Source organism: Triplophysa dalaica, chromosome 8 (genome assembly GCF_015846415.1).
Source record: "Triplophysa dalaica isolate WHDGS20190420 chromosome 8, ASM1584641v1, whole genome shotgun sequence".
NCBI classification, from domain to species: Eukaryota; Metazoa; Chordata; class Actinopteri; order Cypriniformes; family Nemacheilidae; genus Triplophysa; species Triplophysa dalaica.
Window position 1 is genome coordinate 2,648,029 of NC_079549.1, and position 15,721 is coordinate 2,663,749.

General features: G+C 37.7%; 1 protein-coding gene across 2 annotated transcripts in view; it reads right to left on the bottom strand.

Annotated features, from left to right (window-relative positions):
* Positions 1-15,721, bottom strand: part of ubr3 (ubiquitin protein ligase E3 component n-recognin 3) — a 44,611-nt gene that overhangs the window by 3,963 nt on the left and 24,927 nt on the right. The window contains exons 28-38 of one of the 2 annotated variants that reach the window (XM_056754672.1): positions 14,210-14,410; positions 13,804-13,940; positions 12,589-12,674; positions 10,316-10,421; positions 8,287-8,387; positions 6,080-6,204; positions 2,789-2,896; positions 2,488-2,610; positions 2,224-2,400; positions 245-454; positions 16-155 (exon numbers count right to left, since the gene is read on the bottom strand). In XM_056754672.1, coding sequence (XP_056610650.1) covers positions 16-155; positions 245-454; positions 2,224-2,400; positions 2,488-2,610; positions 2,789-2,896; positions 6,080-6,204; positions 8,287-8,387; positions 10,316-10,421; positions 12,589-12,674; positions 13,804-13,940; positions 14,210-14,410 — 1,514 coding nt within the window. Of the gene's footprint in view, positions 1-15; positions 156-244; positions 455-2,223; positions 2,401-2,487; positions 2,611-2,788; positions 2,897-6,079; positions 6,205-8,286; positions 8,388-10,315; positions 10,422-12,588; positions 12,675-13,803; positions 13,941-14,173; positions 14,411-15,721 lie in introns of both variants that reach the window. The other variant, XM_056754671.1, reaches the window with a different exon arrangement.

Sequence of the window (15,721 nt, forward strand, 5' to 3'; positions counted from 1 at the left end):
GGTGTGTGAGCGTACCGCAGGTCTCGATCCTCTTCTCCATGAGCGTCCAGGTACACAGACCCCCACAGACAGAAGCGATGCCCGCGGATGATAATGATGACCGACGCGTTTATCAGAAGAAAGATACCCGTCGCTGCTCCACAGTGTTGGGAATGCTAGAGGTCAAAAAACATACAGAGTTATCATCACCATCAGGGCGACGGTGGTTCAAACACAACGCTGGTAGTGTAAGAGAGATGCTCACCAGCACACACTCACAGACCCCCTGCTGCTTACAACAGTGACCTTTCAGACAGACGAATGCACCGCACACCAGACACAGCGCCGGGTCTTTGGGTGTTTTATTGCAGCTGCTGCAGGATTTCCTGTGGTAGTACTGGAAGATGGTGTTGTAGTTGTCTGGGAGCTGCAGGAGGCGAGGGGCTACCCACTGAGGGTCCTGAACTAAGAGGGACTGCAAAAAAGTGTCTTTATTAGCCATGATGGTAACAACTGAGACACCACAACACATTTCTGATAACTTGGGTTTTAAATTTCATTAAATAAAGAGTTTGGTTTCAAAATGAGAACTCATCAAAATCACTTTTTTTATTATGCTATCATTAGGGCCCGAGCACAAAAGAGCAAGCAGTGCAGAGCCCTCTTGTGTTTTTATTGAGATAGTTAGCTGTCATTTTCTGAGTTATTATGGATTAAATCAAACAAACCAACTGCAGTTTGATCGATATTAATTGGAACGCACAATAAAAAAGGGAGTCATCTCATTTTGGAACCAAACTCTTCAAATATTGTTACATATCAAAAGAAACGGTGGATAGGAAATATGACCTACAGCCGTGGTTCTCAACTGGTTTGGCCATGGGACCCACATTTTCCCATGGTCATCACGTCCCAAACCACCTTTTAGGATACATGACGTCATACGTAGTCAAACGAGTGACTTATTCACAAATTCTTGTTAGTAATTTAGTATAATACTGACGAATGAACAGCCTATAAGTTAAGGCTATTAAAAAGCAGCCCAAACTAGTTTAATAACATTGTTGGTTTGAGTCGCCACCGTAATATAAACATATACAACATAACTCCTAAATATCATGTTATTTTAGCTTGTGTTATGGAAACAAGAGTTACTATGGTGAACATGCAATACTAACTGTTAATGAAAGATGAAAATGATTATCACAACTAATGTTAATCCTTCCCAGCTAAAACACGAAGTATCAGTTATGTTCGTAGTTTCTTTTGCGATTAAGTGAAGACAGTGCGCTCCGCCGCATTAGCGGGACTATAGCACTGCATTACATCTGACAGGACAGTTACAGGATAGTTTGTTCTTCTGAAGTGAAAGACTTTTTATTTTGTAACAAGTTAAGAGAATAACGATAGAATAATGACATTGACAACATATAAGCTGTGTCCCTCATGACATACTATGCACTATTCCCTTAAACTATGTACCATGCACTTAACCATGTAGTGTATGGATTTAAGAGGGGTAGTATCGGATTCCCAGAGTTTGTTATATTTTTGAGTTTTGGCTTTGGTTAGGTCATGGGCGGTTACAATCTTTTATTTGCATTTCTGTTGAGTTTAAATTAAGTAATTTCCAATTAATGTTAAAAAAGTTTGATTGCTTTCATTGAATAATCTTATCGTTAAAATTGCCATTTTTATATTGGTTTTATGTGAAATATGCATGTATATGACACTAATTTAATCAAGACTACTTAAAAAATTAAGTTCATACAACAAGATTATAAAGAATCGTTTCCAACAAATAAAATGAAATTCTACTTCGTGGATAAGTTTTCCTTAATTTAACTAGATTCTTTCAACAACGTTTTTTTTGTTGTTGAAAGAATTTCATATGTTTTTCCGCAACATAACCGAAACTGTCAGTTCAGTTTGTGACGTGTCCAAAGAGTGCACTTCTTTTTTGAGAATTTTCAATGTGAATGCAATACTCACACTACTTATACTACAAAATGGCGTAGAATAGTGCAGAAGTGCGCGATTTTGGACGTACCTATTAAATTGGGACAGCGAGCGCTCACAGCATCTGCCAACATACTTCACGCATGTCTTTCAAAATAAAAGTCATGCATCAGAAAAACATTTAGAATTACATTTTTCTCTATATTGTTTCTTAGACCGTACACTCCGCGACCCACCAGTTGAGAAACACTGACCTACAGTATAGTCGATACAACAAAGACTGACCACAGATAACTGGGCGGGCGTATCAGAGAGACCCATGACCTCTGAACACCACTGTGAGATCATATCGAAAGCATTGATGTTCCACTTCAGACAAGCCGCACTGCTCAAGGGCCCAGCGGACTGACCAGAACCAAGCAAACCCAGACATCCAGTGAGCAGAGGAAACTCTTCATCCACCTGTGATGGGTGATAACAGTTAGTCCGTGATGCATGCTGAATGAGTCACGACTGTGTGTGTGTGCGGGCGTATTTGTGTGTGTGTACCGGGCAGCCGGGTAAGCTGTCTCCATAAAGATGGTGTTGCAGTAAGCAGGACAGCCGTAGGAAAGGCAGACAGATCTTCTGAAGACTGAACTCAATAGACTGAGGAGACCACACACTGGAGCTCTACACAGAGAGAACACTTCATTAACACATTGTTAATGTCATTGCTATAATGTGTCCTGAGAAAACATGACCGGTCCAGTTTGCATGGATAAAACCATTCCTCAAGTGTTCAAATAACAGCTAAACAAGGTTAGAAAACTGTTGTGTACAGGTACGCTAGATGTTGTAATTGACTCACCACAGATGAATCCTCAGAGTTGGTGTCATAGACATCTTTGGCCTTGGTCAGCTCAGAGATCACATGACCCAGAAGCGCCTCCCATGACTTGTCGGAGTTTGGCGTGTTCTGTGTATGAAAGAACAGCAGAATTAAACAAAAGAAAAACACATCATGTCTCCCTCTAGACCAGCAGCACTGAGTTCATATCAGATGGCTCTATAATGCGAAATGAAAGCAATCTGGCTAATGACGTGAAACATCTTTATTAGTCAATTTATTTCCCACAAAGCAACTTGGTGTTAAAAATAGACCTTTAATGGAGTAGAGAGCCAATGGTAATGTCACACTTGGTTATAATGACCAATGTTCTGCCTTTGTGACCGCTACATTTCACCATGATCACACCTTTTTTAGATTTATCGATTGACATTTCTCAGGCGGTATTCTTAAACATTGAAATATCTTAACACACTTGGAAAAACAGAATTTGAAAGACACAAAATGTTAATGGCACCTAAAGCATGCCCGAGAGAGCTTTTTGATTGGTTTAGACTGTATTTTCTGTAGCTCAGTGGAGCTATGGCACTAGCAACACCAAGGTCATGGGTTCGAACCCAGGGATTCCACATACTTGGAAGCAAATGTATAGTATAATGCTAACTCGCTGTGGATATAAGCGTCTGCCAAATGCAAAGTAAAGTTTAATAGCAAAGTCAGTTTCTTGACTGGATATGTGAATTGAAAATTTGCTTGTGATGTATAAAGAATATTGATTGGTTAAAGTATATCCAAAGAGATGAGTGGACCGAATCTTCACAGCATGTACGATTAATTCATAGGGTGATTCTTACGAAATATCTTGGTTTCAAGATGTCAAACATATTTGCTTAAGAACACTTGCATTAAAAAATGTTTCATTTATTTAAAACCCAATATGAGATGTTTAATAACATTCATATAAAAATGTTTACTGACAGTTTTAGAGAATCTCTAAAGGTTTTTTTTGACATTTTTTTTACAAAAAAGAAGTAAAAAATTCTCATAAGCAAAACAATTTAAAACTGTTAATCCTGTAGCATGTTTTGCAAAAAAAAAAGGTAAAGCCATGACGCCCAAGCAGGTTTTTATTAATCCTTCATAATAAGACATAACACTTTGATAGAAAATTATACATGTAACATTGTTTTTAAATCCGGAAACCCACCTTACTCTGTAATGAGAATGAAACCTCAAAAGCATTAAAAATGCATAGAAAATGCATGGCACGTGGCTTTCCCAAAAGTGCTCTGGACGTAAAATTGCTCTCTCGTGGTGACCTTAGAGAGAAATGTGGAGCAACACGCTCTCTTCACTCAATTTCAGCATGTCTGCCGCGCGTCTGTATTTGAAACATATTCGCGACTGCACCCTGTCTCTTTAAGCGTGCTGCCCCGGCATCTGCATTTGAAATAATTAGTTTGTACATTGACCTGTTGTACAATGGCCTTGACAGAATGCAGCACTGTGGAAACTTTAGTGTAAAAGAGTAACAAATAAGATAATAAATATTATATTTTTATTATAATATATAATACATATTAATAGTTTATATTTTTACCGATTTATTTAAATATTATCTAGTAAGTTAACAGACAGTGCTTAAGTGCAATCAACAAGTTCATCATATGTTGATTACAGTGACTCTGCATTATAAAAAAAGTCACATTTTGTTTTATATTTATGTACTTTAGTTTCTGTGATTAATGACTTTCATATTACACCCATCTTAATTGTCAGTGCTTTATGTCATGACAATTATAACATGTTTACATGGCTAGAAATTTAAGATCATTCAATATAATAATATGATGTAATTCTATAAAAACATGTCAATCAATCTATGCATTCATATTAAGCCTGGCCTATAGTTTATGGTTAATCTGGCTAATATTGAGCTGGTTACCATGAGTTATTGATTTCTTTATGAAATAATGCAGACGATAAGGTGGTTGTACACATATTAAATCGCAATCTTAATACTGGTAAAAAAAAAAAAATAATAGTGGTGGGCCGTTAACGGCGTTAACGTGCTGTGTTAACGTGAGCCTCTTATCGCGCGATAAAAAAAATGTCGGCGTTAATCTATTCTCAAAGTTGGGTTGGAGCTGGGTCTATACTACGCAAGCTATGATGACTTTCACCTTGATATTTTAGCACGGATGTATACCAGCTTAATTACACTGTAGGGGCGAGAACAAAATTTTTCAACTCGCGTGATTCGCGCCGCCTCATCATCTCATGACCAGGGCTTCATTCGCTCGATTCGCGCCGCAAGTAGGTCTATCGCGTCTTTGCATTGACTTAACATGTAAATCACTTTCTCTCAACAGGTAGTGGTCTAGCTTTAGTTGAAACCAGTACATTTGTATTGGCACCTAATGTATTATGGCTCCTGTATGACATATCGCTTGTTGCTCCCTAACTCTTTTGTAAATTGCTTTGGATAAAAGCGTCTGCTTAATGACTAAATGTAAATGTACTGTAGGAGCTCTTCCAGTCTCAAGTACCACCTAAAGGCAAAGCATTCCTTAGCTAATGCGGAAGTAAACACAAGTACATCTTATTGAACATAATTTATTTTCATCACCAATTATCATAGTAGAACAGCTTTCTCAAGCAGTTTGTGATGCATTTTGGAAACCGGAGATGAGCCCCTGGACTAATGCGCCACCTGGCTTGAGACACCCGTTCTCAAAGACTTACTTTTAGTCATTATTTGGGTAGCACACATATTCTGAATGCCTTCAGCAGAATTCAAATGAGCCATTTTAATCTTGATTAATCTAGATTAATTCCAAGACTAATCTTGATTAAAAAAATGAATCTATGCCCACCACTAATTTTTAATAATCGTTCAGTCTTGTGTAAACAGTAATTTAAAAATGTTACGGAGAATGGGAATATCAGTCATATACACTTCTTTTAATCACGATTCATTTTCATTATACAAGAACAATAAAGTCAATTATTTTTTGTCTTTTTTTGACATTCAAGAAGATCCAGAATTATTCTTTGAATATTTCTATTTTTGTCTGTTTAAATGACAACATATGCACTCAGACAATTCGTGATGTGTTTTGGGATAATTAGAGTTAGAAGAAGAAATTAATTCCTGTTAAATTATGCTTTGTGCAGGGTACACGATTATGATTATTTTTATAATTTTTAGTGTAACCAAATTATATATTTATACAATTTTATAATTGAAATCTTTGCTGCCATAATGTTTCAGCGGAGAATAACCCAATATAGCTTTTACATTAGTTTTACCTTTTTGGCAGCTGCAGCGTTGCTCCAGGCGCGTCTCTCCTCTCGGCTGAATCTGATAGACAGAGCAACCAGAGCCTGTGTGTACTGCAGACTGTACAACACCTTCACTACACATGTGAAGTGCTCTACACACAAACACAAAACACACACACAGCATTTTATTAACACCAGCAATAAAAATATTTCCAAGTCTTCCGATGGGTGACAATACTGTACATTTCTGCAGATGTAACCATGGTCAGGGAAAAGCAACCTCATCCAATAATATCACAGCCCCAGGTTCTCAACAAATCAACTCCTTCAGGCTCTGCTATACTAACAGCGTCATAAAAAAGATGAAGTGTGTCATATTTAAATTGACGTCAATGAAAATGAGGCTTTAGGGGATAGACAGTCAGCTCAACTCTGCTGAATGAGATAAGAGAAATGTCCAGTCAGCTGGTTGTTAACAAACTGTAATATATGATGTCAAGCAGACAGCATTACACAAGTACTTACCTAATTTATGAAATTAATAAACGCACATAAAATGTTATTGTACATTTATTTTATTATCCTTTTATTTATTTTGTATATGTTGTTTGCATATATTCCATGCATATGTTTTAAGATGATAATATAGCTATAAAATTGGGTACATTTATCATATAGCCAACATAATGTAGATTTTCATAAAGCACAGAAAAGTATGTTCACAAAAACACTTGTTTTATTCACAACATATATGCCAGCTACTCTGAAGTCTATGAATAAAAGCAAAACACCCAAAGATAAAACCTCAAGCATCCAAGATCCATGGGTCCTTTCTCAGGACACAGAAACCCATCATGTGACTTTTGTGAGTGGGAATAAAGGATGCGTTTTTTTTTTTAAAGATGGGGGTAATAAGATGGGGATGTGTGTGTAGCAGGCGGCAGGACCGGTTGTGTTAACAAACAGCAAGATGCAGACACGCAATGACACTCCATTAACATTTCTCACACACACCATTGTCTTTATGACACAGCGCTAAGCAATAATCTAACACGCGCACCAGGTCGTGTCATGTGTCTTCAGGCTGATGGGCTCAGATCAATCCTCCGCTCGCACACTGACTGCACACATGATGCTTATTTGAGAGCTGATCAATGATCAGTGATCGCTGAGTGACACTCAAAGCCCATCTAAAGACCACACGCACGTGAAGGAGGTGAGAAAGAGGAGAAAAATGAAGCGAGAGAAATGTGAGAGAAGAGGGGTTTTTAAAGTGCATCATGGTCACTCGCTCTTGTCTGTTGGTCGGCCTTGTGCAGATGACCGTGTTCAAGGTTGTGTGTGAGGCTACCCTCATGCACAATCTCACATTTAAGGGGGGGGGGGTCGTACCACACTTTTTGATCCATTGATGTATTTTTACACATGCTAGGGATGTATATTTTGACCGTCTAACCGTTAACTGACAATAGAAACTAGCAAGATTTGGATTGATGTTGGTCTTCTATTTTTATTTCGAGGAAAAAAAAACGGTTCTTCCTTTTTCGTTTTGTCATAATATGTTAATTATATAAGTATTTAATTATTTTTGCTTGTTTATTTTACACGTTTTATAGATTCGATTTTTTCCCCACTGTCCAATACACTGCAGGTTTGTGAAAATTTGATAATGTGTGAATCCAGGTGCTGTTGTTGATCTATTATGTATGTTGCCGTTTGGAGTTTGAAATAAATCTGCGAATACTTTAGCTTTTAACGGGTCACAGGTCGCATTCAAAGGCGTATGCGATCACAAATGTGATCTCCGGAGAACGCAGCCTACAATTGTGACGCAGCATGCATTTTTATTTAATGGATATTTAATATTTGAATCTCAGAAGTTAACGGTTAATGTTCGGATAAAGATTGTCAGTTTGGAAAATTAACCGAAACGAACATCGCTAACACATGCGAATACTGGTGATGGAAATGCAAGCTCATGCAAAGCATATTTGGCATTTAGGCAATCATGACATTAAAGCGTGTAAATGGTGCTTGATAAAATACAAAAAAGCATTCTCGCTCGACAAACTGATACAGAAATGTCACGTACACAAAAGGACGGTCAAAATACATTTTTCATGAAATGACACTGATTTTTTATGTCTTTGTCATTATAAACAATATCAATCTATTTAATATCAGCGTCTGATTATTCTAGTGGGTAATAACTGTACTGTATCAATGTGTGTTACCTTTGCGTAGAGGGTGAGGCATAGTGAGGATGAAGATGATGAGGAGGGATGGTACGTCTCTGAAGAGCATGGGCACCTCTGGGTGCTCTTCATCGCAGAATCTGCACACAAAATCCCACAGTCATGTTAAACACCATCATGTGTGCAGAAACACACTTTTGTACAGCTCAATAATGGCTATAAATGTAACAAAATCCCACATGAGCACCTCACAGTTGGTAATAACTGTAGAAAGAGCATTCATAATTGAAAAGAAAACCGAGATTACAGTGGGTGGCTAGATGTGCCTCAAAAAATATATACTGTTAATGTACAGTAGGTGGGCAGTTGGAGAGAAAATTCCCACCAAAACCACATTAATCTATTAAAGGTAAAAAAATATCCATTTAGCAGGTATTTATTTATTTATTTAGAAGCTAATTAGTTGAGTACTTGTGGGAGAGAGACGTTAGAGGTATGGACAAAAAGAGGCAAAAAGCTCTGACCAAGTGCACTTCATCATTGGTTCTCAAAGTGTTTCGTTGCAAGGCCTCCTCTGTGTAGGCTGCATCACTTTTATGGCTTCCAAATAAAGACTTTAAATCTTAAACTTGGGAGGTTTAATTAAACCAAAAACATATTCAGTTATACAATGCTGGAACATCAGTTGTTTGGATGGAAGTCTTATGTTCGATTGCATAAAATTTTGGATAAATTTCTATATTTCATAAAATGCCACAAAACCTGTGCCCCCCCTGGATCCACCTTGGGACAACCCCGGGGGGGACACGCCCCCCGTTTGAGAAGCACTGCACTAAACTATTGAAATACTGGACAGTATATCAGTAATTTCTATATTTCAGTAATATCAGTAATTTCTATATTTCATAAAATGCCACAAAACCTGTGCCCCCCTGGATCCATCTTGGGACAACCCCTGGGGGACACAGCCCCCTTCGAGAAGCACTGTACTAAACTATTGAAATACTAAATTAGGATAAATTTATATATTTCATAAAACGCCACAAAACCTGTGGCCCCTATAGGTTTGAGAACCACCTAACTAAACTATATAATTTTTTAAATATATCACTACATTAAAAAAAAAAAACCAGAGGGAAATCAAACATCCAACAAAAAGGGACAGAACTAAACACTAAAATGTTATATGTTGTAATCTTATGATATTCATATTAATGTGGCCTGAATGGCAATTTTTTGGGCCACTGTATGTAACCTCTAACCCGATAACAGAAAAACAGATGATTTGGTGTTTGATGAGTGATTTCAGGCAGGCAGAAACAGGGACGGCAGTGCTTTTATTTTAAGCTAAAGTGCCTGAAGGTTCCAGTGACAGAGTTTCCTTCAAAAGCCCCTAACAAGGTATTTATAATCCGAGTCCGGTCCAGAGAGACATACAGGTGAAAGCACTGTTACTCCGAAATGAGGCCATTTAACCAGCAGAAGAGTGTTAAGTGCTTTTAAAACAGGGGACACAGTCAGCAGTAACCCCCACACAGCCATTTAACCCTCAAAGTAAAGCACTCGTGAAATGTACGGATTCGCGTCATCATCAGCCTGATGCAGTGCTTAATGGTATCTATGGAAACCCCATCTGCGCAAATCTCTCTCTCACTGCTAAAGACTCTGTTCAGGATGATGAAAACAGCAAGAACATATGAGACAATAAAGAAAAACAATACAATTTTTATACACATTTTGATTAAATACTTGCATTTTATTATAGATTTGTAAATGTCTTTTGTGTGAGCGCAAAATTTCCGGTAAATCAGAAGTGTTTTTCTTATTCTCTTTAAAACACAAAAAAAAAAAAGAGTAAAGAGTGTATGTCCATCCTATAACACACTGGTCCAAAAAGATCCAAGACCCATTGTCTATTTACTGTCTTTAAGTGTGATGAGAAACACAGAACGCACACAAACATTCTCTCTAATCTTGCAGCTCAGGTGAAATATAATTGGTTTCATGTTCTGTTTGGTACAGTGTAGATGAAGGAAACTCAGTTGTGCAGGTTTGTGGTCATACTCACTCTGGCTCTCGACTCTGTGTGCTCTGCGTGAGACGGGTCCAGGGGTTATATGCAGAGTCTATGCTGTAGAGACGCATGTGCATGGCCAACACATGAAACAATTGATCTGAAACACATAAAACCAGCCGAGCTTTAACTGCGTGTAACATGATGGGAGTTGAGGTTGTCTTAAGCCTTCTGGTGTGTACGAAGACATTTGTGTGTCCCAACAAAAACCTGTCCCTGCCTACACTGATAAAGGCTTTAAAACACACGCATGCACATTCAGTCGAGATGAGCAACTGTGGATCACTGCTGCCCCCTACCTGCAGCTCATAACTCACACCTGCAGGACTTTCAAACTCAATGCAACATTTCAGGAACCTGCAGCTTCAGCTCAGTCGACAAGAGCACATCATTTATTTAGGGAACAGAGCTCATTGAAATCACCAATCAATGAGAGGCATTCCTCCATACCACACTTTCATTACACTTTATATATTCAGAAAGATTTGACAGAGTATATGTGTGGATGAGCATACCTACAATTCATACAGTGCACAGAACAAGAACTATGATACCACCGGCATTTGATTTTCGTAAGTATTGAAGAAACTAATTGAATTGTAATTCTGGATGCTGATTGGACAATAGACAGTTCAGCTGTGGCCTCTTCACCTCATCATGTCCTGTTTGTAAGCCCCTCAATAATGGCAGGTGGTTCTGAACAGGGGGGCAGTGGTTCTGAACAGGGGGGACGTGGTTCTGAACAGGGGGGACGTGGTTCTGAACAGGGGGGCCGTGGTTCTGAACAGGGGGGCCGTGGCCCTGAAGGGAGCCCCAGCTGACTTCAAGGGGTCCTCAGGATGACTAATAATTTAAAATTAGGCAAATTGAGCAATAGAATACTTTTTTAATCAACTAAAAATCAAGACATTTCAATATTGAATAAACACTCTTCGGGATAATATAAAGCTCTGAAATACTTTATTGGGTAGAAATTTCGTAAAAGGGGAGGGGGGTCTTTGAATATTGTTGAATGCAGTGGGGGGTCTTTGAGTCATAAAGGTTGAGAACACCTAGGTTAGGGGGTCTCCAGACATTCAAGTCAATACCTCCATTCTCGGTTTTTATTCATCAGAGATTATCAAACACTTCATCATGTAGACTGGCAGCTGGGATAGAGATTTCTCCAATTGCTCTCTTTCAAGCGTTCGCTCCATCCTCACACACTCCATCTCTCTCAACCTCTTATTGATCTTCATTCTCCACCCACCTGTGATTGTAGTGTTCATGCTCTCCTCACACGCCATCAATCACACATATGAGAGAGAGACGGAAAGCGAGAGGATGAGAGAGAACAAGAAAGAGACCTAGAGAGAGAAACACTGACAGCTGACTGAGATGGATTCTTCAAGACAAGCATTTCAAACACCATTTGTAATATGATCATGTGATGACTAGATATTCTTAACAGGTTAAAGAAAGAAAGTATTTTTTACGTAGTGAACTAGTAAACGTAGATACTTTAAGGTTGGCACCTACGACTTGGACAGGCGACCAACCCATCCAACAATCAACCAAAACATCCAAGCACATGGACCGCATGGATGCGAGCGCTGCCAGAGCTGTTTTTTCTACAACATCTACATTTAACAAACCCAGATCATAAAAAACACCCTCATCTACACATACACATCTACACATAGTCATCATACAATGTACAGAGTACCTTTTTAAAAGATTTACTGAACAAGGGAGCATAACGGTTAAGAAAAACTAAATTACCACAGAACCCTTTTGCATGATGGGATGATGGTAAAATAATGTATTGATCTCACTTCTTTCCAAAGTATTTGTTCCCCAAACATCAATTTTCTATTCCTCAGTACTTGCTATTTTTTGTTCTTGTGGGAAGCTGATGTCTAATGTACTGCGACTGAGTAAATCTGCCGGTCTCTGTGGACACGCATTTAATGCAGCTCAGAAAATGGCTGCATTGCTGGAGTGTGAAATCATTTGTGTGACGGGAATTCCTGAAAGCCTGAAGAGCCAGCACACACATCAACATTCATTTAAACCCAGCTAGTGCATGTGACCGAGTGCACGTGACTGATCCATTTAAACTAACCATTAAAAAATTAAGTAACAGTTATATATTTATATATAAAACTTATAACCGTTTAATTATTGCAGGGATCAGACGTAATTTAAATAAAAGTGAATGGACAAATTCAAATGAGCATGTACATTTATGAAGTGGACAGTATATAATATGTGTGAGAGAGACTCACTGAGACAGGAGCGTTTGGCAGCAGCACTCGCCCCTCCGCTGCACAGATTCCCCCCACGATGAACCAGCTCTAACTCCAAATTTGTCCTGTGACAGAGTAAGAATGTTAAAGTGCTTTCAGAGCGGAAATTAACAAACATGTTACGTTGGTCAAGCGCTCTAGGCGCAATCCAGTCATTTATATTTATATATTTAATAGGGAAGGGTGAAAGAAAGAGTGAAAGAAAGAGTGAATGAGTGAAAGAAAGAGTGAAAGAGTGAAAGAAAGAGTAAAAGTAATAGGGAAGGGTGAAAGAAAGAGTGAATGAGTGAAAGAAAGAGTGAATGAGTGAAATAAAGAGTGAATGAGTGAAAGAAAGAGTGAATGAGTGAAAGAAAGAATGAAAGAGTGAAAGAAAGAGTAAAAGTAATAGGGAAGGGTGAAAGAAAGAAAAAGAAAGAAAGAGTGAAAGAAAGAGTGAAAGAAAGAAAAAGAAAGAAAGAGTGAAAGAAAGAGTGAAAGAAAGAGTGAAAGAAAGAGTGAAAGAAAGAAAAGAAAGAAAGAGTGAAAGAAAGAGTGAAAGAAAGAAAAAGAAAGAAAGAGTGAAAGTAATAGTGAAAGAAAGAGTGAAAGTAATAGTGAAAGAAAGAGTGAAAGAAGAAAGAGTGAAAGAGAAAGAGTGAAAGAAGGAAAGAGTGAAAGAAGAAGAAAGAGTGAAAGAAAGAACGAGTGAAAGAAAGAAGAAGAAGTGTAAAGAATGAATGAAAGAAAAGTGAAAGAAAGAAAGAAAGAGTGAAAGAGAGAATGAAAGAAAGAACAAAAGAATAAAAGAAAGAACGCGTGAAAGAAAGAAAGAAAGAGTGAAAGAAAGAAAAAGTAAGAAAGAGTGAAAGAGTGAAAGAAAGAGTGAAAGAAAGAAAGAGTGAAAGAGAGAATGAATGAAAGAACAAAAGAATGAAAGAAAGAACGAGTGAAAGAAAGAAAGAGTGAAAGAGAGAATGAATGAAAGAACAAAAGAATGAAAGAAAGAACGAGTGAAAGAAAGAAAGAGTGAAAGAAAGAAAAAGTAAGAACGAGTGAAAGAATGAAAGAAAGAACAAAAGAATGAAAGAAAGAACGAGTGGAAGAAAGAAAGGAAGAGTGAAAGAACGAACGAAAGAATGAAAGAGTGAAAGAAAGAAATAGTGAAAGAGTGAAAGAAAGAAAAATGCATATACACAATGCAGAGTTTCTCACCTGGCCACGGAGTACATAAACAGGAAGTCATTATCAGGTGACCCTGGGTTTTTCCCATAATCCATGTATTTCTTCTGTGTTGTGTTTTTAATGTCTTTAATGACTGACTCCATCTCTTTACTCAAATTCGACTCCACCTGAGTAATGAAAAAACAACAAAAATTCAGAGTTTGCATCAGTTCAGTCCTATGTGCACATCTGTGGCTGTGAGACTGTGAGTTTTGTAATGTTAAAGTCACAGCATCATTTGTTGGGCACTGAACATTCAGATGGAGGTAAATGGCACAACAGTTCTCACTCTGAATCAGGGCGGAGGGATGAGATGAACAGAACAGAAATGCGGGCACGGGCGAATGCTCTTAATAAATACCAGTATAGGATCTTTCTGCTTTACGCTGCCGCTTACTGGGAAAATGCCCAGCTGCTCCTGAAGGTCCTCCACCTCCTTTACCAGCGTGGCCATGCTCTTGTTGCTAGGCACATGCCAGGCGCCCGCCTCCGTGCAACGCCCAGGCCGACAGGGCAAGACACTGTTGGCGAACTGACGACAGAGAGGGCAGGTGAACTCACCCTTATCCACCGAAAAGCCCTGCAGAACCTGATCATTCTGAAAAATAATAATATTGAAAGTGTTTATAATTAAATAAATGGTAATGAGGGTTCAGTCATAACTTTGAGCCTTAGCATAAAGTCTTATTTTTGACCAGGGACCACCCACTTGAACAGAAAGAGACCATGTGACTTACATTTATCTCATTTAAATAACTAAATATTTTGATTTGCCATGACAAAAACAAATTGTGAGTTGCTGCCAACTTGTGTCATAAAAATAAACAAATCTGTTGAATAAAATGTTTTGGTCAAATAAATTTTGTTTCTGCAAATATCTGTATAACACCTTTTTACAAACCTGTAAATATCTTTCAAACATTTGATGAAATAAGCCTTCCTTTGAATTACTAGTAGGACCGTTAAACAATTAATTGCAATTTATCGCATCCAGAATGAAAGTTTGTGTTTTGTCTGATGTTTTTCTGCAGCAAAATTTGAAATTCTTCAAAGCTACAAGCTACAGCTTGATACATTTATGACACATACGTTTATCGCCTACTTGTGATTAAGTTGTCAAGTGATTAATCGCGATTAATCGCATCCGGAATAAACGGTTGTGTTTACATAATATACGTCTATTTACTGTGCATAAAAGTTTGTATTTATAAATACAAAGACAAATAATACTTAGGAAATATTGACATGTATTTATTTATATACCAATAATTAAATGATATATAAATATTAATGGTTTATATTTTTCTTAAATATGCAGTGTGCATGTACGTTTTTAAGAATACAAAATTAATATGCACAGTACACAGACATATATTATGTAATCACAAACTTTTATTCTGGATCTGATAAATCACTTTTAATAACTTGGCAGCCCATCACAAGTAGCCGATAAACATATGTGTGATAAATGCATCAAGTTGTAGATTGTAACTTTAAAGAATTTTACAGTTTTCGCTAGAGAAAATACATCTGACTACCTTGTGAAAAGTCAGTGGGTCTACAACCTAAGAATTGAAGTGCTGATAACTAAAGTTTAAGCGTCGGTTTTAATGTCTTATAATGTTACAGGTTATTAAACAGATGGTCATGTCCGACTTTCTTATTTGCATAAACCCAAAGTCTCTTAAAGATTCAGTTACGAAGAAACTAAAAGATTGATTGTAAATTGCTCTGATTTTCTTCTTCCTGACACAGCTCTTATTTTTTTATTTAGCTCGAAACCCATACATATAGCAAAGCAATTTTGTAAAACAATACTAGAAAAACAGATCATTACTGCTAAAACTTTGTTTTATTAGACTGATGGATAGATAAAGGGCATCAGGATTGATAAGGTTTCTGTGCGTAA